Below are 20,779 nucleotides of genomic sequence, written 5' to 3'. Positions count from 1 at the left end.
GGGAAGGCCTCCTGAGGAGCCAGAACTTAAAAGGATGACAGAGAGAGCCTGGTAGATTGTGGGACCCTCCCAGGGACAGGGATAAGTCTCCTTCATCTCTGGGTTCCCAGAAGCCATTGCCTGGCTTCTGACAGGCAATAATACACGTTTCTTTGTTAACTGAACACCTGGACCAATGGCCAATCAAGAAGTGCTTGATGGTGGAGGTGACGGTGCCCAGCCAGGGCGAGGCCACCCTTCCCACATCCTTGCACCTCCACCTCCACCTCCACCTCTTCCCTTGCATCTTCCATCCCAGCCCTCCTCTCATTTTCCTAGGAGAAAAGCATTCTCACCTGCATCTCACTGTACTCGGCCACCCAGCAATCACAGTGGGGCACACCTGAATGCATGCACAAGTGCATACATATGCACACACACAGGCATTCACACACATTCCTATTCACACCCGCATAATGCGTCCTAGTCATTGATTCCAAATTGCAGTCGTGTTCATTGACCACAGTCGTGTGTGATGCACACACACACACATCTGTACTTACACGGCCTCCCTGCCTCCCTGCTATATCCCAACACACCTACTCCTACACCACACAGCCCTCTCCCGCCCATCTCTTCTTCCTCAGACAGGGATTTGCCTGGTCCTTGGTTTAAGGCTGAAGAAGTAACACTGGCTGGAGGCAGGGATGGAACCGCGGGTGGAGAGGGGCCAGGGATCCCTGCTAGTTGGAAAGGCTGTAACTGTGATGGAGGGTGATACTCAATTTTTCTAAAATTTGAGTGTGTGGGGGAGGGTGCCCAGGGGGTGATTCCTTTGAAAACAGTTTCCCAGGGGAAGGATCTACTGCAGCCCCCCACTGTCAGAAATCCTCAGGAGCTGGGCACTGGGGACACAGTGCCCAGCCCCTGAGGATGGCAAAGCTCGGTGACTGGATCCACAGTGGCTCTGGTGACAGCAGCCTGAGGTCAACTGGCTGTGAGATTTGGGTAAGGCCTGTCCCCATCTGATCCTCAGTTTTCCAGGCTGCAAAAGGAGTGGAGGAAGGTTTCAGTGACAGAGAAAAGCCCCTCTTCACTTCAAATGCAATGATTCTAAAAGAGCAGGTGCTTTGGAAGGGGCCCTGGGAAAGGCTGTGCTGGAGGTTCAGGTCTGCAGAGAGCAGCTGGGGTGCAGGGACAGGGCTGGGACAGCCGACCCCGGGTAATCCAGGGAAGGTGGGAAGTGGGGGCGGGCGGGCCTGTGATTTGAGGGCCCCTCCCCGCCACAGGCAGCTGGCTTGGGGCTGGGGCGTGACTGTAAGTTCTCCCTGCCGCCACCGCCGTCGCGCCGCTGTGGCTGCAATAAGAGAAGTCCAAGACGGCTTCCTCCTCCCTGCCCAGAGCCGGCAGTGGTCAGAGGCGGGCAGCACCCCAGTTCTCTGCTTCCCCTTCCCCTCACGTAGGCACTCTTGGCCGCTGGGAGCCCCGCCGACTCACCCTGGGGTCCGCCAGAAGCGGCCTCTGCTGGGACCAGGTAGGCAGTCGTCGGGTGGGGCTGGAGGGGCAGCGCGGTGCCCCGCCCCCGCCCGCTGGAGAGGAAGGGCTGGGGGCGGGGAGGGGGAGGTAAGCCTGAACTCAGGGAGGGAGGGCAGCTGAGGGCGTTGAGGGCCGGGGGTGGCCGCACCTAGAAAAGGACCTAAGGAGGAAAACTAGGAGACCCGGAGAGTAAGACTGATAAGATGTGGGGAGGCGGGAGGGGCCATGAGGAAAGCAGATCCCCTAGAAACACCTGGTGGGGGAAACGGAGGGAACCTGTGCAGGGATCTTGATAGATTTTGGGAAGAAGGCGGGGTCGGGGGAGAGGAATTAAGTGGACCTCCGAAAGGGGCTGGGGGAGAAACTGAGGGGACCTTGAAAGTGGGGGAGGGTTTGGGGAGAAGCTGCAGGGTCGGGGTTAGGGCACCAGGTGGGGGGTCCGGGAGGATCAGGGGAGGCAGTTTGCTGGAAGGGGGTCCAGGGGAACCACTTCTGGAGGATGCAGAATGCGGGTGCAATTCCGGGCGTCTCTTAAGTCCCCTATCTGGAATCGGCAGACGTCGGGGGCGAAGCCTAAAGCACAGAAGGGAGCGGAGACTCGCCCATCAACACCCGAGACCCTCCTGCCCCGCACGGGTGGGCGGGTCGGGGGATGTGAGGGACACTCCTTCCAGGCACTAGAGGTGTGGGTCGCGGCTTCCTGGGGAAGTCCCCGCCCTCGGCGGGGCTGGGCCTCCCGGGTGCCCCCTCTGCCCGCAGTGGCGGTCTCGGTCCACGTTCTTCTCGGGATCCGGGAATTGCTGGCCGCCCCGACGGAAATCCTGCCTTTGACCGCGATTGCGGGGAGGGGCTGTCTCCATGGCAACAATTGGGCGGAGAAGCAGAGCCCCGCTCTGCTTGGCTGCTGTAGCGCGTTGCCTCACAGAAGCCTACTTTGGTCCCTGCTTCCCTCCCATTTGGGGGGCGGCCAGACAGAGGAGTAAAGCGATGATGATCAGCGTTTAGGGATCCTGGGGTGGGCGATCTGTAGTTTCTGGGACTTGACCAGACTGAGCTCTTGATTGCTGTGTGACTTTAGGCTGGTTATGGGGCTCACTTTCCTCATTTGAATTATGGGGGAAAATCATCTCTGCCCCTCTCCAGCCCCCACCTCCCATCACATCCCAAGTCAGGGGAATCAGGTGCAGAAAGCGGTTTTTGCTAAGTGTGCTGGAGAGGTTAGGAGTTGTTTATCACTGATCTGGAGAGCCTACCCTTCCCCTTTTCAAAGCACTTAGGAGCACCAGAAAGCCTGACGGGGCCTGCAGGGACCAGCACACAGTTGACGTCTAATCAATAAATAAATGTTTGTGATCTGTTGAGGGTCCATACTGGGAAAGTCAACAAGTTTGGAATCTGTCTTTGACCCCCCTTGTGCCACACCCAGTGTCCGGAGTCCTGTGGCCTCCTTCCCTCTATGGTGGTTGTGGAAAACAGGGCTCTGTTTCCACTTCACAGATGGGAAGATGGGGATTTGGGAGTCAGTGACTGACGGGGCCAGTGGTAGGGACCCAGAGCCCAGGGCGTCTTGTCCCTGACATCATGAAGGAAGTAGCCAGAGCTGAGGCCTGAGTTCCCCCCTCATCCCCACCAAAGCCCAGGGAGCCCCTCTTGAGTGGGTGGAGGGGGCGTGGTAGAAGGAGGCCTGGGCTCCATGGGCTTCGTGGCTGGCTCCTGATCCCAGTGGCTATGAGGGTGTGAGAGTATTTGTAACTAGGGTTTGGGCTTTGAGTGAATGAGCATCAGCATGTAAGCATATGTGTGGGTGTTTGGGTGTTCTCTGCAGCTACCTGGGGCTGCTGTGGAAAGGAAGTGGCCAGACCTTGAGAGGCTGGGTAGGGGGGCCCCAGAGCTGGGGAAGTGGGAGCCAGGGCCCTTCTGGCTGGCCTAAGGTGGGACCTGGAGAGGGGGCTTCCTGTCTGGACACAATGTTGACTGTGAACTCCTATTCCTTCAGCCCCACCCCACCCCCCAGACCACCCCTGCTTCACATATCCCAAGAATCTGGAGTTCCTAAAGACCCCTGCTTTAGAGGCTGGTGGGTGTATTTCTAGCAATAGGTGAAAAACCTTTTACCCACAGGAAGTGAAGAAACTTCAGCTGACACCCTCAGGACCATAAAGCTAGTGTAACAGACAAAGAGGTCCCCTTCCTCCTCCCCTGCTCCCACCCTTACCCTCCCCTCCCCCCCACATCAGGGTAGTAACGCCAGATTAAGGCACATCTTCTATGTCCCTGGGTGTTCAGGGGTGGAGGACGGCAAGGCCTCAAGAAAGGCTGGTGTGAGTTGGTTGGAGATGCAATGAAAAGCGCAGGCCTCTGTGAAGGAGGTCAGGGCTCACCGTGGGCAGTGGAGCTCGGTGAGGGGTGGAAGGTCTCGGCCAGGGATGAAAGCCTTCAGTGAGGGGAGGGGGGCTCAGGTCTTGGTGACTGTGACAGTGGGGTGACGCAGCACTGAGATTTGACCCCTGCTCCTCCAGCCCCGGCCTTCCCGTGGACAGTTCAGAGCCCTGAGGAGAAGCCGGAACTCTTGCAGGGTGGTGGTTTCCTGAGGCTGCCCAAAGCCCCAGTTCCCTGTTGGTGAAATCCCCTAGGCAGCTGGGCCAGCTCAGCCCTCTCACCTCACCCTGGGAACTTCTCTTTCTTCTCAGCCCTGCCAGTGCTCCTCCCTCAGCTCTGGAGGTGCTTTCAGGGGCTTGCCCACATTGAATACTCAGAAGCAGCCTCTTGAGGTAGCTATTTCTATTCCTATTTTTTAGAGAAACTGCAGCTCAGGAAGGTAAACTCACTTGCCCAATGTCTCAAGCTAGTTGGCAGGGCGGATAGAACTTCCTCCAAAACCTGTCTCCAGATCCTACATATGCTTGGCAGGGGTTAGTGGGGAACAGGACATCCTGGGTCTACGTCAGGGCTTTGCGAAGTGTGGCCTCAAGAAAGAATGTGTGGGCCTAGGGCTCCTGTGTCCAGGAGTAGGGGTGGGAGGGAGTCAGGCTCCCTGCTGGGTGGCCAGCTGCCATACGATATGGCAGGGAATGATGTGTTCAGTTGCCCAGGAGCCGGGTGGGAAATAGGACGTTACCCTGCACAGTCTTTGGAGAACACAGCCACGGTGCCAGGAACAGCACTCTGGACCTGAATTAATAGCCCTGGCTTTGAATCCCCCATCTGGCTATTTGACCTTGAGCAAGTTATTTCCACCCTGCACACAAGATGGGGGTGAGTTGATTCGTGGTCCCTGGGGGGCCGTTCTAGCTACGATGCTTGTGGTTCTCAGGATCCCTTCGCCACTGTACACTGGGCAAGAGCCACATCTTCTTAAGCCTTCCCCAAAACTGCACAGAATTACAGGTGCAAAAATTGAGGTTCAGGGGGCTTATGTCATTCAGCCAGGGCTCCAGGTGGGTAGAGCCTCGGAGAGGAGATGTTGAAGGCCAGAGCACTATGGTCCAGGGTTGACCTCAGCTCTGACTCCACAACCTGACTTCTTTTAAAAGATTTTATTTAATTTTAGAGACAGAGAAGGGAGGGGGAAAGAGAGGGAGAGAAACATCAACCGGTTGCCTCTCACCCACGCTCCAACCAGGGACTGGGCCCCGCAACCCAGGCATGTGCCCTGATCGGGAATTGAACTGGTGACCTTTGCTTTGTGGGATAATGCTCAACCAGCTGAGCCATACCACCAGTCAGGGCTACAACCTGATTTTGACCCAGATGAGCCTCTAGTAGCTTACTCCTGTCAACTAGGTGTTCAAGAGGCATGTTCATGAACAGGGTCAAGTCCCTACCTGTAAAATACGGGTACTAATAAAACCCACTTACTTCATAGGGCCTCTAAATGAGATCGTGCATGGGAATTGCTTGCATCAATACCAGGCACTGAATAGGTATTCAGTAAATTAGCATTTTTAAACTAAGTGTTATTGCCTCCCAGATTTCTAAGAAGTCAAATTACTTTCCAAAGCTCCCTCTCTCTTTTCTTCTTTTAAGAAAGATTTTATTTATTTATTTATTTTAGAGAGGGGAAGGAGGGGAGAAAGAGAGGGAGAGAAACGTCAATGTGTGGTTGCCTCTCCCAGGTCCCCAGGGACCTGGCCTGCAACCCAGGCATGTGCCCTAGACTGGGAGTCAAACCTGCAACCAACTGGTTCTCAGGCTGGCACTCAATCCACTGAGCCACACCAGCTAGGGCCTCTTTTCTTTTCTTCTTTAGTTCTCTTTCTGACTCTCATCATTTCTCTTTTCCTGTTTCTGTCTCTACTTCTCATTTTTGTCTCTCTTTCTCTTTGTTTCTTTCTGGCAGTGAAGCGCTGGAGCCAGCTAGTAGTGCTGGCTCTGGGGAGCTGATTCTGCGAATCTCTTTCCAGCCCAGTGTTCAGGAAGTCACTTCGGTAGCCTGAAATCAGCCATGGTGGGAATATTTACACCATGGAAATCAGAAAATGCTACAAATCAGGGCCTTTTTTCCTTTTCAGAGTCAGCATACCAGCATATCACACTGGGTTTCTCTTTGTCTCTCTCTGCACTTATGTCTCCCCGTATCTCTCCATCTCTGTCTCTGCCTTTTCTTTTCTTATCTCTCCCTGCCTCATTCCTCTGACAAAGCCAAATGAGCGTGGTCACGTGGTCAAATGAGCGTAGCCCCCTCACTGCCTTGGGCCATGTGGATGCCATACCCTGTGCCCCACATCCTCACCCCACATCCCCCAGCCCCCTCAACATACTGGTGTTCAGAGGGCCAGGCCAAGCCCTCGACTCTGGTCCCCATTAGGTCTAGAATGCAAAGCCCTGAGAGCTGACCCTGCTGCCCATAGTATCAGACCTGCCACAGCTTGTCCTCAGCCCACAGAGCCCTCTGCCTCCTCCTCAATAGCTGACAGTTTTCTGAACCCCACCCCATTCCAGGCATGCAGAACCTGGGGCTCCTCTTAGGCTGATTTAAAAACATTGTGGAAATATGTACCTTAGTGGCAACATTGTATCTATGTGGGGACCCAAGAGGTTGTATAAATTTGTATCTGTTATAGAAGGGAGCTCTGTGTGGGTCCGCCATCTGGGAGGGCTGCGTGTCCCTGCGGGGGCTCCGTGCATCTGTGCATGTTTGTAGGAATGGCTGTAATTATCCGTGTCTGTGACCAGACAATGGAAAGAAGTGGCTCTCATCCTGGAACCGAACGCCAGGATGTATCAACAGTGTCACCTTGGGCAAGTTTCTAAACCTCTCTGTGCCTCAGTTGCCTTATCGATAATAAAAATACCTCATAGGGTTGTTATGAGAATCAAATGAGATAATATATGTAAAATGTTGAATGCAGCATCTGGCACACAGTAAGCGCCATAGATTCTGAATATGCTATTCTTCTGGAGAGACTTTGTGTGGGTGGGTGAGGGCTGGAGGTGTGTATACGGGGGTGTGGGTATCCTTGAAGATGTACGTATCTGTGAATCTGGTGTTTGTGTGTGTGTGTGTTTGTGAGAGAGAGAGAGAGAGAGACTCTATACAGCGGAGCTCAGAGGCTTTGAGTGAGGTGCTGTGTGTAGCTGAAGTAATGTGTGTGTCCAAGAGTGTGGCAGCTGTGTGTTCCTGGGTATAGACCGTGTGCCATTTGAGATACACATGTGTCTTCATGTGAGAAGACCCCTATCCTTGTCCTGTAATCCTTGTTTTCATATTACCCTCATCTGTCCCCTCAGGGCCTGAAACCCCTGAATGCCACTCCCACCTCCATTCTCTCCCTGCATCTAGCCCTGCAAACCTCCTGACGACTTTCAAACACAGTGTTTTGCCCTAGGGGAGGGGTCCTGAGGTGAAGATCTCTGCAATGCCTTGATAAATGGGCTTTTTTTAGGTTTCTAACCACAGCCCGCCTCACAGTTCACCACATGAGTGTCAGCCCCCCCTTACACAGGAGAACAGTTACAGTGAAGGGTGAGAGGGGCTGGTGGGACTAAGGCGAAGGTCCGGGCACTGATGTGACAGAGTCATCGGCTAGGCAGCTGGACCTGGTGCTGGACCTAGTGGATCCAGGAAGGCTTCCTGGAAGAGGAAGAGGTGAGTGGTGCTTGGTAGGACTGGTAGGAGAGGCAGGACCCAGAGACAAGAGGAGGAAGTTATCCATAAGAGAAACTGGACTTGGGGTTCAAGAAAGGCAAGGCAGCCCTGGCTGGTGTGGCTCAGTGGATTGAGCACCAGCCTGCGAAACAAAATGTAAACAGTTAGATTCCTGGTCAGGGCACATGCCTGAGTTGCGAGCCAGGTCCCCAGTTGGGGGGGGGGGGTTGTGAGAGTCAACCCATCGATCTATCTATCTCTTGTGCATCGATGTTTCTCTTTCTCCCTTCCCTTCTCTCTAAAACTAAATAAATAAAACCTTTTAAAAAAACAGAAAGAAAGGAAAGGCAGGGGCCCTGGGGCTCCTCTGGGGAAATCAGTGTTTTCTGGGGTGGCCCCACTCTGCAACTCTCCTTGCCTCTCATGTCTTAGGAAACTGAGCTCTCCCCAGCAGTTCCTCTCCGAGTGTTGCAACGGGAGTTTCTGGTGGGGCGTGGGGAGCCCTTGCTCAATGACCTGTCAGCTCGTTGCTCAGGGGACACAGTTACTGGGAAAGGCTAGGCACATTGGTGGGCTCTCCAGGGGATCCTGGCTGCTCTGGTTCCTGACCTGGGCCTTTCCCTGATGTGGGGATAGAAGCAAGCTCTGGAGGTAGGTGTCTCCCTTTACTTGGCCACCAGACATAGCCCTGGGTGGCTGGGAGCAGAGGTCGCTTCCAAAGGAAGGAGACAATGTTTTTAGGAGACAGTGACTAGCAGCCCCCCCAAGAATGGGTAGAGCATGGCTTGATAGAAATCCAGTTAGAGAAACGGATCTTACACTAAACCGTGAGTGTGCCAGTCTGTTTTTCAAGAGGCATCCCGTGCATGTGCATGTACACATGTGCATACACGCTACTACACTTCAGAGCTTGGGCTTGTGTGTGAGTTTGTGTTGGTGTGTGGTGGTGGTGTTTAGCACACTCATGTGGGTGTGTGCTGTGAAGGTTGGTGTGTGACTGTTGCCGGTGTGTGTATTGCTGTCTGTGGTGGTGTGGCGGTGTGTCAGGCTGACATGACAGAGTCAGTGTGGGCGTGTGTCCCATGTGAGGGTGAATGTGTAAGTGCGCCAGGGACGGTGGGAAGGAACATGAAGGCAGAAGTCACGCCAGGACAGAGCCCAGGCCTTCTGGCCTCCTGAAGAGGGCAGGAGCTAGCAGCTGGCCTGCAGGAACATTGGCAGAACCTGCATCTTCTATGTCCTTCTGTCTCGCTCTCAGGTCTCCGGCCCCTCCCAATGACCATGCCGCAGCCCCACTGACAGAGGAGCAGGGGCCTGAGGGGTGAGTGAGAAGAGTGGGGTCTGAGGGCTTCGCATATGTAGGAACACTTCCCCAGGAGTCATCAGCTTTGAGGGTTGGGAACTTGGGTTGGGGTGGCCTTCCTGGGTCCCACAACTCCTCACAGACCCCTCCTCTTACAAGGGCCCTGTTGCTAGGTAACAGATGGGGGAGCCAGAATGAGGCAGTTTGAGAGGCCAGAGGCTGGACCCACGACAGGAAATGGCCTTGATCCCCCTCTGCAGGGAATCTCCAGGTGCAGGCACACAGCCCTCACACACATTCACTCACAACCACACATCCATACATAACATGCACATACATGGAGAGACACACATATGCACAGAGACATTCACACCTTCCACAGAGCACACACACAGACAAGCACATGATGATACACAGACACAGAGGCACCTCCTCACACAGACCTGTATGTGCAGGAATACACACAGGCACACACACACACTTGCACAGAAACACATATATACATACACACTCGTAAGAAATGAGCACACACAGAGCCATCACATACACAGATATGTACATGCTTTTACATGCATGGACACTCACATTCACAAAAGGCTGCACATACACACAGAGACACATACCCACAAACAAACTCACCAATACTTAGAGACACACAAAAGACACACACAAGCACTCTGAAGGAGTCTCAGAAATATAACATATTTAAGGAATAGGAAGCAAAAATATAGGAATAAGCCCAGCAACATTTGGAAGCAGAAAACCAGCCCCACTGAGGATATGCATGCTCTCTCCAAACACCAAGGCAGCTGATAGGTAGATCCAACGGTAGCCCTGCCCCACCTTTACCCCTCACTAGGAAGGCCCCCCTACTCCAGACCTGAGAGGAAAAGCTGCAGGCTTGGGTCAGAGTCACCAGCTAGGCAGCTGGGCCTGGCGGTCTGTGCGTGTACGCCCACACACACATGCATATGTGGCCGGGGCCCCCGAGTGAGCATGCCTCCTTCTCTAGCAGGACGCCTGGAATGGGCTGTGTGTTCTGCAAGAAGTCGGAGCTGGGGCCCAAGGAGGATGCTGGCCTGGAAGGGGAATTCAAGAGCTACGGGGCCGCAGACCGCTATGGCCCTGACCCTACTCAGACCCGGCCTGCGTCCTCCTTTGTCCAGATCCCCAACTATAACAACTTCTGTGCTCAGCCCACCAGCCCCGCCTTCCTCGATGGGGGCACCGTCAGGGGCATCTCAGGTGAGTCCAGTAGGCTGGAGGCAGGCACTCCCTGGGCCCTGGGAGAAGGGAGGGTAAGGACTTGTCCTTAGGAGCCTCCAGTGTGGCAGGGGGAGACACAGCCCTGCTTTCAGCATGCGCTCTGGGGGCAAACATACAGCCCTACCTCAGAAACCCCAGTCTGAGGGGGAGACACAGCTCTGTCCCATTCTGAGAGAGGGACCCTGATGACATGCAATTGGGAATTCTTCTTGGTGGGGAAGAAGAGGAGTTGGTGACCTGGAGACTCCCCAGGTTGTGAGGGATGGGCTTGGAGGTGTGTGTCTTGACTCCAAGGGGGGCCAAGCTGTGAAGCCCAACTTGGAAATCCATGGGACTCCAGAGGTCTTTGGGAAGAAGGGCACAGCAGTGAGGAGGCACAGTTCCTGGCTGGGGAACAGGACTCGAGGGGTGCAGTCCCCTTGGGACCCCCCCATCTTGTGCCTTACCCTGCTGAGTAGCCCTGACTCTGCAGGGATTGGGGTGACCCTGTTCGTCGCCCTGTATGACTATGAGGCCCGGACTGAAGAAGACCTCACCTTCACCAAGGGCGAGAAGTTCCACATCCTGAACAACACGTGAGTGCCCAGGCCGCTCAGCGTGGCCTCGACTGGGAGGAGGACCCAGAGAGGAAATCTGCCCAGTCCCCATCCTCAGAAAGCTCCAGCCGAGTTGGAGACACAGATCATGACGATAATGACCGTGGGTGATTGCCACGGCTTGAGGGGAGCATGAGGACCTGTGGGCACAGAGATAACAGCAAACACGGTCTCCAGGGTAGGGTGATCAGGGCAGGCCCCCTGGAGGAGTTGATTTCTAAGCTGAGCCTAGAGAAATGAACAGACATTGAAGGAGGTGAGAAAAGAGGAAGAGAGAGAGAATGAGAATAAATGATGACTTCTGGAAACCACCAAGTGGTTCAGTTTAGATGGGTCGAAAAGCATGAGGTGCCTGCCGAGCAGAGAGAGCAGAGGTGGGCGGGAGCAGATCTGCAGGGCTTTTTTAGCCGTGTCGAGAGTCTGGGTTTTATCCAGAAGGAAATATGTAGCAATTGAGGGTGGGGTTCAGTAGGGAAGTGACCTAGTTAGCTGTCCACGGCCTACCCGAACCCCAGCCCAGCCGAGGAGCCAGAGGAGGGAGTCAGAAGGCCCAGATGTTCCCAAACACATTCCTTCTCTAGGGAACGGTCTCCTGGGACAGCTGTAGTGACTAGGGTTAAAACAGACAAAAGCCATGGGGTGTGTGTGTCCAAGATAAGGGGTTGGCAGGGCCAGTCCCCAACTGATTCTTTGTGTGGCCCTGCCTGGCTCCAAGGTGCCCCAGGGGCTGGGTTGCTGCTGACACCCTATGTTCTGTGCCTACAGCGAAGGTGACTGGTGGGAGGCTCGGTCCCTCAGCTCAGGACAAACTGGCTACATTCCCAGCAACTATGTGGCCCCAGTGGACTCCATCCAGGCTGAAGAGTGAGTAAGGGTTGAGGGGAGACCAGCCCTACGAACAGTATTCTGGAGTCCAGACTCAAGGTCACCTCTTGGGCAAGTCACAGCTCCACTCTGTATCCTTATCTATAATTCTGTAAGGCCATTGTGAGGATAAAAGAAGATAATAATGATGATAATAACAGTAGATGATACTTATCTAGCAGGTGCTATGTGCTAGGCACTATCCAAAGTGCTTTATGGGTATTCATGGAATTGGGGACTAGTATTATTGTTTTACAAATGAGGAAACTTAAGGCACAGAGAAATGAAATATCCTGCCCAACAATATCCAGTAAGTAGGTGGAGCTGGTATTTAAACCCAGATCATCTGGTTGCATTTGCTAAGCGTTATACAGATTGTCTCTCAGTGACAACAACAGTGTATGGGCTTTAAAAAATTGCAAAGTGCTAAACAAATGCAAGGGGGTATTATTTAGAATTAATTCTATTAAGGAGGCAGGGAATTACTCACAGAGTCCATTCATGTCCTTGAGAAACTACTGCAGGTACTTTACCTGCCCTTATTCATTTACTTCTCATAATAACGCTATTGATATTACTATTGTCTCCGTTTTACAGATGAGGAAACCGAGGCTTGTACATTTTTTTATGTATCCTCACATATACATATATATGGGACAAAGAAAGATGGGAGAGACTGCAGAGTGAGAGTCAGCAGGACTTGGTGGCTGATTCGCCACTGGAGTACAAGGAGTGGGAGGAATCCAGGGTGCCCCAAAGTCTTCTTGAGGTGTTGGGTGGGTGATGGCGCCATTTGCTAGCATGAGGAACACAGGAGCAGGTCAGCTCCTAGGAGAGACTTGTTGGGTTAATGTTCACGGATAGGAACGCCCAGGTGGAGGAGACAACCAGCGAGTGGGTTAGGTTGTGCTTTGTGTGAGAGGTGCCCAGCTCATGCCAGGCCATGTCCCGAATTAGCCCAGAGGAAGGGGCAGCTGCTCCCCATTGGCACCAAGGCTCTTAATTTGCTATAGCCCTCGCCTCTGGCACACCTGGGCTGGGGTGGAAATTTGGGACTCTTCAGAATGGAGATAATAGTTAAAGATGCACAGGGGGTGAGGCAAGAGGGAGGAATGTGAGAGAGATTGGTTCTAGAACCCAACTTTGAAAAAAGCTGCCCTCAAAAGAGAATTTGCCACTGGAAAACCAGGCCAGGCCATGTCAGATCAGGCAAGAGGGCGGAGGAGAGGTTTCAGGGAACAAGAGAGGAAGTATCAGAGGCTTCCACTGGATTTGGCAGTGGGGGTGACCTTTGTGAGAGATCTGCCTGATTGAGTGGGTGGGGGCCAGACAGCAGAGCCTGGGAGGGAGTAGGAGGTGAGGAAGTAGAGACCCGAGAGTGAAGTGCTTTTTCAAGTGAAAGGAAGATGAGAGCGATAACAGAATGTCGATGGCAAGAGAGGACTTTTGACGGTTTCCTTTGGGAAAGGAAGAAACGTAGGCATAGGTGGGGGTTGCTGGGATGGAGAAGCTGCAGATGGAGGCTGGTTGGTGGGGGAGAGGTATCTCTGAGCAGAAGGGAGTAGACAGGGTCCAGAGCTTGAGTGGGGTGAGGACTTCATCTGCAGAGGGTGGTGGAAGGCATGGAGGAGAGGAGGGGTGATGATGCAGAAAATGAGAGCTTTGTGGGGTTTATGCTTGTGTCCACACCTTGGGGGCAGTGTCAGAAAGCTCTGAGAGACACTTAGTGCAGGGTGGCTGTTAAGAATAGTGTGGTGGTTAAGAGTGCAGGCCCTAGAGCAGACAGCTTGGGTTCCTTTTCTAGCAACACATCTTAAGAGCTTGTGGCCTTGGGCAAGTTGCTTAACCACTGAGATATCTCAATTTCCTCATCTGTAAATGGTGGTTAATAATAGTACTTACCTCACAGTGTTGTTATAAGAATTAAATGAACACATGTATGTATTAAGCAGAGCTTGACACATAATAAATGCTGTTATTATTACATTGATTATTAACGAAGTAGCTCATGTCATGGGTGGGGGGTGGGGACAGGCTTTGAAAAAACTTGGAAACATGTCTTGTCTACACTGTCCTATAATAGCTCTTTCTTCCCCATCCTGCCTACCCTCCTGGACACTCCAGGTATTGCCAATACCTTCCCCTGTTCCCCAAAATGCACCTAGTACCCAGGTATGGGATGACAATTTCAGAATTCACTGAGACTGCCACCTCCCTTGATTTGAAAACTATGCTCCTTTTAACTGAGCCCAAAATGGTCATGGGCCAATTTAGTGACTGAATGACATCTGATTTCCCCACCCCCCCCAAATTGTAAGAAAGTCCATTTAGAAAGTTACAGAGGTAGTAGAAGTGAGCCAGCTGGGCTGTGTTGGCTCAGGAAACAAGTTACAGAGGCAGAAGTAGGGCCCTGGAACTTAGGAAGAGAGAAGGCAAAGGTAACTCCACCCAGGGGCAGGAAGAAGGGGAAGGGAAAGGCGAGAGTGAGCTCCAGAGAGGGAGAGCACTGATGTCTGATTCTTCTGCGGCACCTGTGGTCACTTCCTCTCTCCAGTCTACTTTAACAGTTGCTTTGAGGCTACAATTCAGTCCAAGGAAGAATATTCAAGAGACAGCAGGAATGCTTGAGGCCTGAGGTTGAAGCTGAGACTTAGAACAACGTCCAAATTTAAGAGAATGGAGGAAAGGCCGCAATAGGAACCAGGCGGGGGCAGTGAGAAGGAGGGGACGAGAAGCTGGAAAGTGTTGTTCTGGAAGCCAGAGGAGGAAAGGGTTTGCGGGTGGGTGTGGGGAGAGGGATCTGAGCAGTTGCCTGCGCTGGCCTGAAAAGAACGAGGGTGGGCCACAAAGGGTTTCAAGTAGAGTTCGCTGCAGGCTTGGCAGGGAGGTCACTTCCCTTCCCCCCAGTCTCAGTTCCTCATCTATAAAATGAACTCATGGAGGAGCAACCATGACATTGACTAATAGACGGGGGCACCCTGATGAGGTCACTGGTGACTGGGGTTCTAGCAATTTTAATTCAAGAGAAACCCAGAGAGCGGAGAGGAAAAGCCTAACCTTTTTGGGGCACCTACTACGAGCCGAGTGTTCTAATTCCCCCTTTCTGTGATCCTCACACCCAGGCTGTGAAGCAAGTGTATGAGCCCCCTTTTGTGGGGGAGGACATTGAATCTTGGCTTGTGAGGTGACTTTTCCCAGGAGGCTGACTTGGGGGTTGAACTGGGCGTGTACCTGACTCTTGCTGGCCCTTCCCAACAGGTGGTACTTTGGAAAGATCGGGAGGAAGGATTCCGAGAGGCAGCTGCTCTCCCCCGGCAACCCCCGGGGAGCCTTTCTCATCCGGGAGAGTGAGACCACCAAAGGTGGGGGCTGTGCGGTGGCTGGCCCCAGGCTGGGACAGCCTAGCCATTAGTGTGGGGCTAGAAGCAGTCAGTGGAGCTAAACCCGGGGGGGTGGGGCTAGGAGTGGCGGGTGGGGCTTGGGTCAAGGCCAAGACTGAAGGGAGGAGGGGTGGAGGGGCAGAGCTAAAACTAGGACTGGGTTCAAGGGATATAGCCGTTCAACCTCAGAGCCTTTGGGGCCTCTCCCGGCTTCCAGACTGGGAGCGAGGAGGAAAGCAGGCCCGAAGGTGACCCTGCCCCACAGGTGCCTACTCATTGTCCATCAAGGATTGGGACCAGGCCAGAGGCGATCATGTGAAGCATTACAAGATCCGAAAGTTGGACACGGGTGGCTACTACATCACCGCGCGGGCCCAGTTTGACTCGGTGCAGGAGCTGGTACAGCACTACATGGGTGAGGGCGTGCCCTTGGGACGGCTTGTGCTGCAGATTTCTGACCCAACCCGCTGAGACCCAGGCCCAGGACTGGAACCCAATCTGGTCTCTCTCACCCAGGACGCTGCTCTGTAGGATTCCAGAGGAAAACAGGCGTGAGGGCTGAGGCTGTTCGTTGTATGGAAATGGCGCCCCCTATGTCTGAACTGAGTAGAAGGCAGGATAGGATTGACTTGGAGGATGGGTTCTGAGATTAAGGGGAAGGTGGGAAGCATTCTCAGGTTTCTGCTTTGGTTGGTTAGAAAGACAAGAGGCCCATGGAAGGATGAGGGTCGCATGTCTACAACTTTGTGGGGAATCCTCAACTCCATGTCCACCTGTCAGAATCCCACCTTATCTTTGGAGGCCCAGCTGGAGGCCACCTCCTATGGGAAGTCCCCCAGTCCTTACAAGGGATCGCCTTACCCTCTTGGGGCCATGCCCTGGCCTGTGACCTCACCTGTGGCCTAGTTCCTTATAACTGATCTTGGAGGCTGGGTGGGATGGGGAATGTGTGGGCTATCCTGGTCCGACTGTGACCTCTGACACCCCGCTCCCCAGAGGTGAACGACGGGCTGTGCTACCTGCTCACTGCAGCCTGCACCACCATGAAGCCACAAACGCTGGGCCTGGCCAAGGACGCCTGGGAGATCAGCCGCAGTTCCATCACGCTTGAGCGCCGGCTGGGCACCGGCTGCTTTGGGGATGTGTGGCTGGGTATGGAGGTCCCAGGGGCCGGAGCTGGGGCCGGGGGGAGGGCTTGGGCTGGCAGGGAAGCTGTCCTGACCAGCCATGGGTGCCCGGCAGGCACATGGAACGGCAGCACGAAGGTGGCAGTGAAGACGCTGAAGCCGGGCACCATGTCCCCCAAGGCCTTCCTGGAAGAGGCGCAGATCATGAAGTTGCTGCGACATGACAAGCTGGTGCAGCTGTACGCTGTGGTGTCAGAGGAGCCCATATACATTGTGACGGAGTTCATGTGCTACGGTGAGGAGCGTTCTGGGAACGGAGTCTAGGGGGTCAGGATTTGGGACGAAGTTAAGGCGTCGCGGGGGGAGGGACTTGGGTGGCGATCTGTGATGGGAGGAAGCAGGATGGGCAGAACCCGAGTGAAGCTACAGAGAAGTGAAACCACGTGAGTGCTGGGTGTGGGGTCTGGGCCAGGATTGACAAGGTGGGGTCTGAGGGCAGAACCCCAGGTGGTTGTGATCAGCTGGTGATTGGGGCTTGGGCAAGTGAAGGCGGGATCTGGGATGAGGAAGGGTCTGGGGCAGAGGTTGAGTGGTTCAGGTTGGGCGGACGGAGAGGGCATATAGGGAGAGAAAAGATGTGGGCAGGGGCAGGGTGTCTGTGGGAGCGGGCCTGGGCGAGATGTGTGAAGGGCTGAGGTAGCTGGCAGGATCCTACCTGGCGGCAGATCTAAATGAGAGGGCTGGGAGCAAGGGACCAGGCTATAGGAGACGGGTTCTGGATAGGGGCAGAGCCAAGGGAGACAAGGCTGACCTATAAGTGGGGGTAGGTGTTGCTGCTGATTTTCTGGGTTCTTCTCCCCAGGTAGCTTGCTGGAGTTCCTCAAGGACCAAGACGGCCAGGATTTGAGTTTGCCCCAGTTGGTGGACATGGCAGCCCAGGTAAACTGGGGCAGCAGCCTTCATTTCTCAGACCCCTCTCCTATTAACCTTCCACAAATGCCTCCTGGAGCCCTTAAACTTTTAGCCTAGCCCTGTACCCGCAGCCCCACCCACTGCATCAGCTGTGCAAACTGAGGCAGGAACTGGCTGTCTCTGAGCCTCAGTGTCCTCGTTTGGAAAGTTGGTTTTTCAAATGTTGAGTCACATAGCCATGCTGTTCCCATCTCTCCATATCTTGGCCCCAGATAGCTGAGGGCATGGCCTACGTGGAGCGCATGAACTACATCCACCGTGACCTGAGGGCAGCCAACATCCTTGTGGGGGAGCGGCTGGTGTGCAAGATCGCCGACTTCGGGCTGGCCCGTCTCATTGAGGATGATGAGTACCACCCCCGGCAAGGTGCCCTGCTTCATCCCACCTTGGGGTCTCACATACTCTGGAACCCTTCCCCAACCCAGACCATCTGGGACACTCTTATCCTGATGTAGTGTAAGAGGCAACTCTGGGTTCAAATCCAAGCCCGTCCAGTTACCAGCCATGTGGCCTTGGGCAAGTCACTTAACTTCTGTGAGCTATCTTTTCTCATCTATAAAATGAAAATATTCAGACAACAGTAAGCCAACAAATATTTATCAAGCACCTACTATGTGCCAGGTACTCTTATAATTCTCAAGTGAAAGACAATAAGCATAGGCCCTGGCCAGGTGACTTAGTTGGCTAGAGCGTCATCCTGATATGTCAAGGTTGGGGGTTTGATCCCCGGTCAGGGTACATACAAGAGTCAACCAATGCACACGTAAATAAGTAGAACAACAAATAGGTATCTCTCTCTCTCCCTTCCTTCCTCTCTCTCAAATTAATAAATAAGAATTAGTAAGAAAAGAAAGACAATAAATATAATAGCATGAACTCTGTAGCCAGAATGCCTGGCTATGAATCTTAACCACCTGTAAGCTGTGTAGTGTGCCTCCTTTTCCTCATCTGTACAAGGGGATAATAATTCAATAGCATGTATCTCGTGGGGTTTTGGTAAGGTTTAAATGAGTTAATGCAGGTAAATCACTTAGGACAGTGCTTGGCATGTAGTAAAGTCTATACAGCAGGTCCTTGAATAATGTCAATTTGTTCAGTGTCATTTCATTGTAACATGGATGAGAAAAAAAAACTGACTCCCGCTGGGCCACTGTCTGTGTGGAATTTGCATGTTCTCTCCATGTCTTCATGGATTTTCTCCAGGTCCTCTGGCTTTCTCCCTCACCCCAAAGCTGTGCACGTGAGGTGAGTGCGCATGTCTACATCATCCCTGTCTGAGTGTGCATGAGTGTGCCCCGCAATGGACAGGCATCCTCCTCAGGGTGGGTCTTGATTTGGCGCTCAGGTGCCTGCCAGCAGAGGCTCTGGTCACCCTCAACCCTGAAATGGAACAAGCAGCTGGAAAATAATTATCTTACGCATTTTTATTCACTTTTCTTTCTTTCTTTTTTTCATCCTTACCCGAGGACATGCTTATTGATTTTGGAGAGAGAAGAAGGGAGGGACAGAAATAGGGAAACATCGATGTGAGAAAGAAACATCCATCAGTTGCCTCTCACATGCACCCCAACCGGGGACCGAACCTGCAACCCAGGCATGTGCCCTGATTAGGAATCAAACCCATGACCTTTTGGTTTATGGGACGACATTCCCACCAACTGAGCCACACTGGTTAGGGCTTATTTATCTTTCTTAAATGAATGTACAACTCACACGTATTTCAATGTTTAATATTAGAAGTATTTGGGGTCTTTATTTAGAAGTTTGGTGATATTTTTGTGGCCAGAAATATGCCACAAGAACTTAACTCTTATTTTTTTTTATCAATTATTAGCCTAGGTAAAATTTGGTTTTGTTATATGTTGTTTCACTTAAAGTCACACTTTCCAAGCACCTATTAAAGACATTAAGTGAAGACTCATTATGCAAGTGTTAGATGTTATTATTATGAGAATTATTACAATGTTTCATTACGTGCCCAGCACTATACTAGACATACAGTACTAGACATATGTTATTAGACAATGTGCTGGCTAGATTCTGGAGGGCCCTTTCTGTTACACCCAGAGACCTCTGTGCTCTGGGTTCTCGATACTAAAGACACCATTCTTTTAATCCAGCTGTTCTCAGGGACTCCTCATTATCTTTCCCTTCTCCTCCCATCTGTCCAGGGGCCAAGTTCCCTATCAAGTGGACAGCGCCAGAGGCTGCCCTTTATGGCAGATTCACCATCAAGTCAGATGTGTGGTCCTTTGGAATCCTACTCACTGAACTCATCAGCAAGGGCCGAGTCCCTTACCCAGGTTTGCTGGGGAGTGGGGAGGTGGAAGGGTGGTCATGGGGAAGGACTTCCTCCTGGCTGCTTCTTTGGGAGGGTCTAGACCCCTTGACTGATGGAGCCCCACTCTCCAGGCATGAATAACCGGGAAGTGTTGGAACAGGTGGAGCATGGCTACCACATGCCATGCCCCCTGGGCTGCCCAGCATCCCTGTATGAGATCATGTTGCAGACCTGGCGTCTGGACCCAGAGGAAAGGCCGACCTTCGAGTACCTGCAGTCCTTCCTAGAAGACTATTTCACCTCCACAGAACCCCAGTACCAGCCTGGGGATCAGACATAACCTGTCTGGCCCTCTGCCACCTCTCTAGGGGTACCCACCAGCTCCTTTCAATCCCCAGGGCTCTGGTCCCAAAGACCCCAGGCTTAGAACCCTATAGAGTCCTAGCGTGTCAGAGCAAGCAGGCTGATCTGATGCTGTTGAGGGCAACCCACTCATTTTAAGGATGGGCAAATTGAGGCTCAGAGATCATCCCTCACCCAGTTTAGCCCAAGGTATTATTTCTCTCTTTCCAAATTAGGACCCTACACCGCTCTAGTATCCCTAGTCCCGCTCCCCCCCCCCCCCCGCAAAAAAAAGAAATGCTCAGGCCTTGAGGCCTTGTCTAGTTATTTATAAAACTGTACATCCTTTCCCTCACTTACCCCCCACCATCCTCCAATTCCTACCCTGTCAACCCACCTTGGTCCAGGACCCCAGAACTCACTTCCCACTCAATTCTCTTTTGTCTATAAGTTACAAAGAGAGGGAAAGACTTTGCTGGATCCCTTTCCTTCTGGGTGTACCCTATAGTTCAGGACTGGAGTCCAAGGCCAAGACTTAGGGGGAGGGTCGTTGAGGGTTCACCCCCTCTCTGTTAATAAACATGTGTGTTTATTGATTTTGTAAATAAGAAAAAATGACAGCATGAGTTCTTGAGCCATGAAAATTCCTTCTTTTGGGAGAGGCGGTGGTCAGTGGGAGGTGAGTGGGGTGATTCGGCTGCTGGGAAGAAGGGAATGTGAGAGCGTGCCCTAATGCCTACTAAGCATAGGGTACCCAAGGGGTGTTTTGGGACTCAAAAGTCCTGCTTGCCCCTACGTAAGTTTGGGATGAGTGGAAAGATGGATACAGAAGACAGGCAATGGGAGATCAAAATGTCCCCTTCATTACTAATGTGACTTTCAACCTGTGTGCAGCGGGTTTACTAATTATTTACTTGATTTCTACAGATACACTCTTCATCACAGGCACAGCAGCAGACCTCCCCCAAAAGGTGCAAAGGGGGAAGATTATAGTGGATCCTCTGCAGCTCCCCCAAAAGAAGACAGAGGGTGGAACTGAGAGTTA

At 52.8% G+C, this 20,779-nt stretch overlaps 1 protein-coding gene across 6 annotated transcripts; it reads left to right on the top strand.

Annotated features, from left to right (window-relative positions):
* Positions 1-1,320: 1,320 nt before the first annotated feature.
* On the top strand, positions 1,321-20,351 carry FGR (FGR proto-oncogene, Src family tyrosine kinase). Of its 6 annotated transcripts, none has more exons than XM_024554753.3 (13): positions 1,321-1,513; positions 8,862-8,924; positions 9,922-10,151; positions 10,645-10,747; positions 11,534-11,632; positions 14,891-14,994; positions 15,278-15,427; positions 16,009-16,164; positions 16,255-16,434; positions 17,002-17,078; positions 17,324-17,477; positions 19,283-19,414; positions 19,524-20,351. In XM_024554753.3, exons 3-13 carry the CDS (start codon positions 9,932-9,934, stop codon positions 19,730-19,732), a joined length of 1,584 nt encoding a protein of 527 aa, XP_024410521.1. In that variant the 5' UTR covers positions 1,321-1,513; positions 8,862-8,924; positions 9,922-9,931; the 3' UTR covers positions 19,733-20,351. The 6 variants fall into 6 exon arrangements, with proteins under 6 accessions (XP_024410521.1, XP_045046922.1, XP_053777389.1 ...); XM_045190987.2 differs by having other exon boundaries at positions 9,919-10,151; XM_053921414.2 differs by lacking the exon at positions 1,321-1,513 and adding an exon at positions 1,684-1,704 and having other exon boundaries at positions 9,919-10,151.
* The last annotated feature ends 428 nt before the right edge of the window (positions 20,352-20,779 follow it).

Source organism: Desmodus rotundus, chromosome 3, assembly GCF_022682495.2.
Source record: "Desmodus rotundus isolate HL8 chromosome 3, HLdesRot8A.1, whole genome shotgun sequence".
Lineage (NCBI taxonomy): Eukaryota > Metazoa > Chordata > Mammalia > Chiroptera > Phyllostomidae > Desmodus > Desmodus rotundus.
The sequence above is the reverse complement of the archived record's forward strand: the minus strand, read 5'-3'. Positions and strand labels throughout refer to the sequence as shown.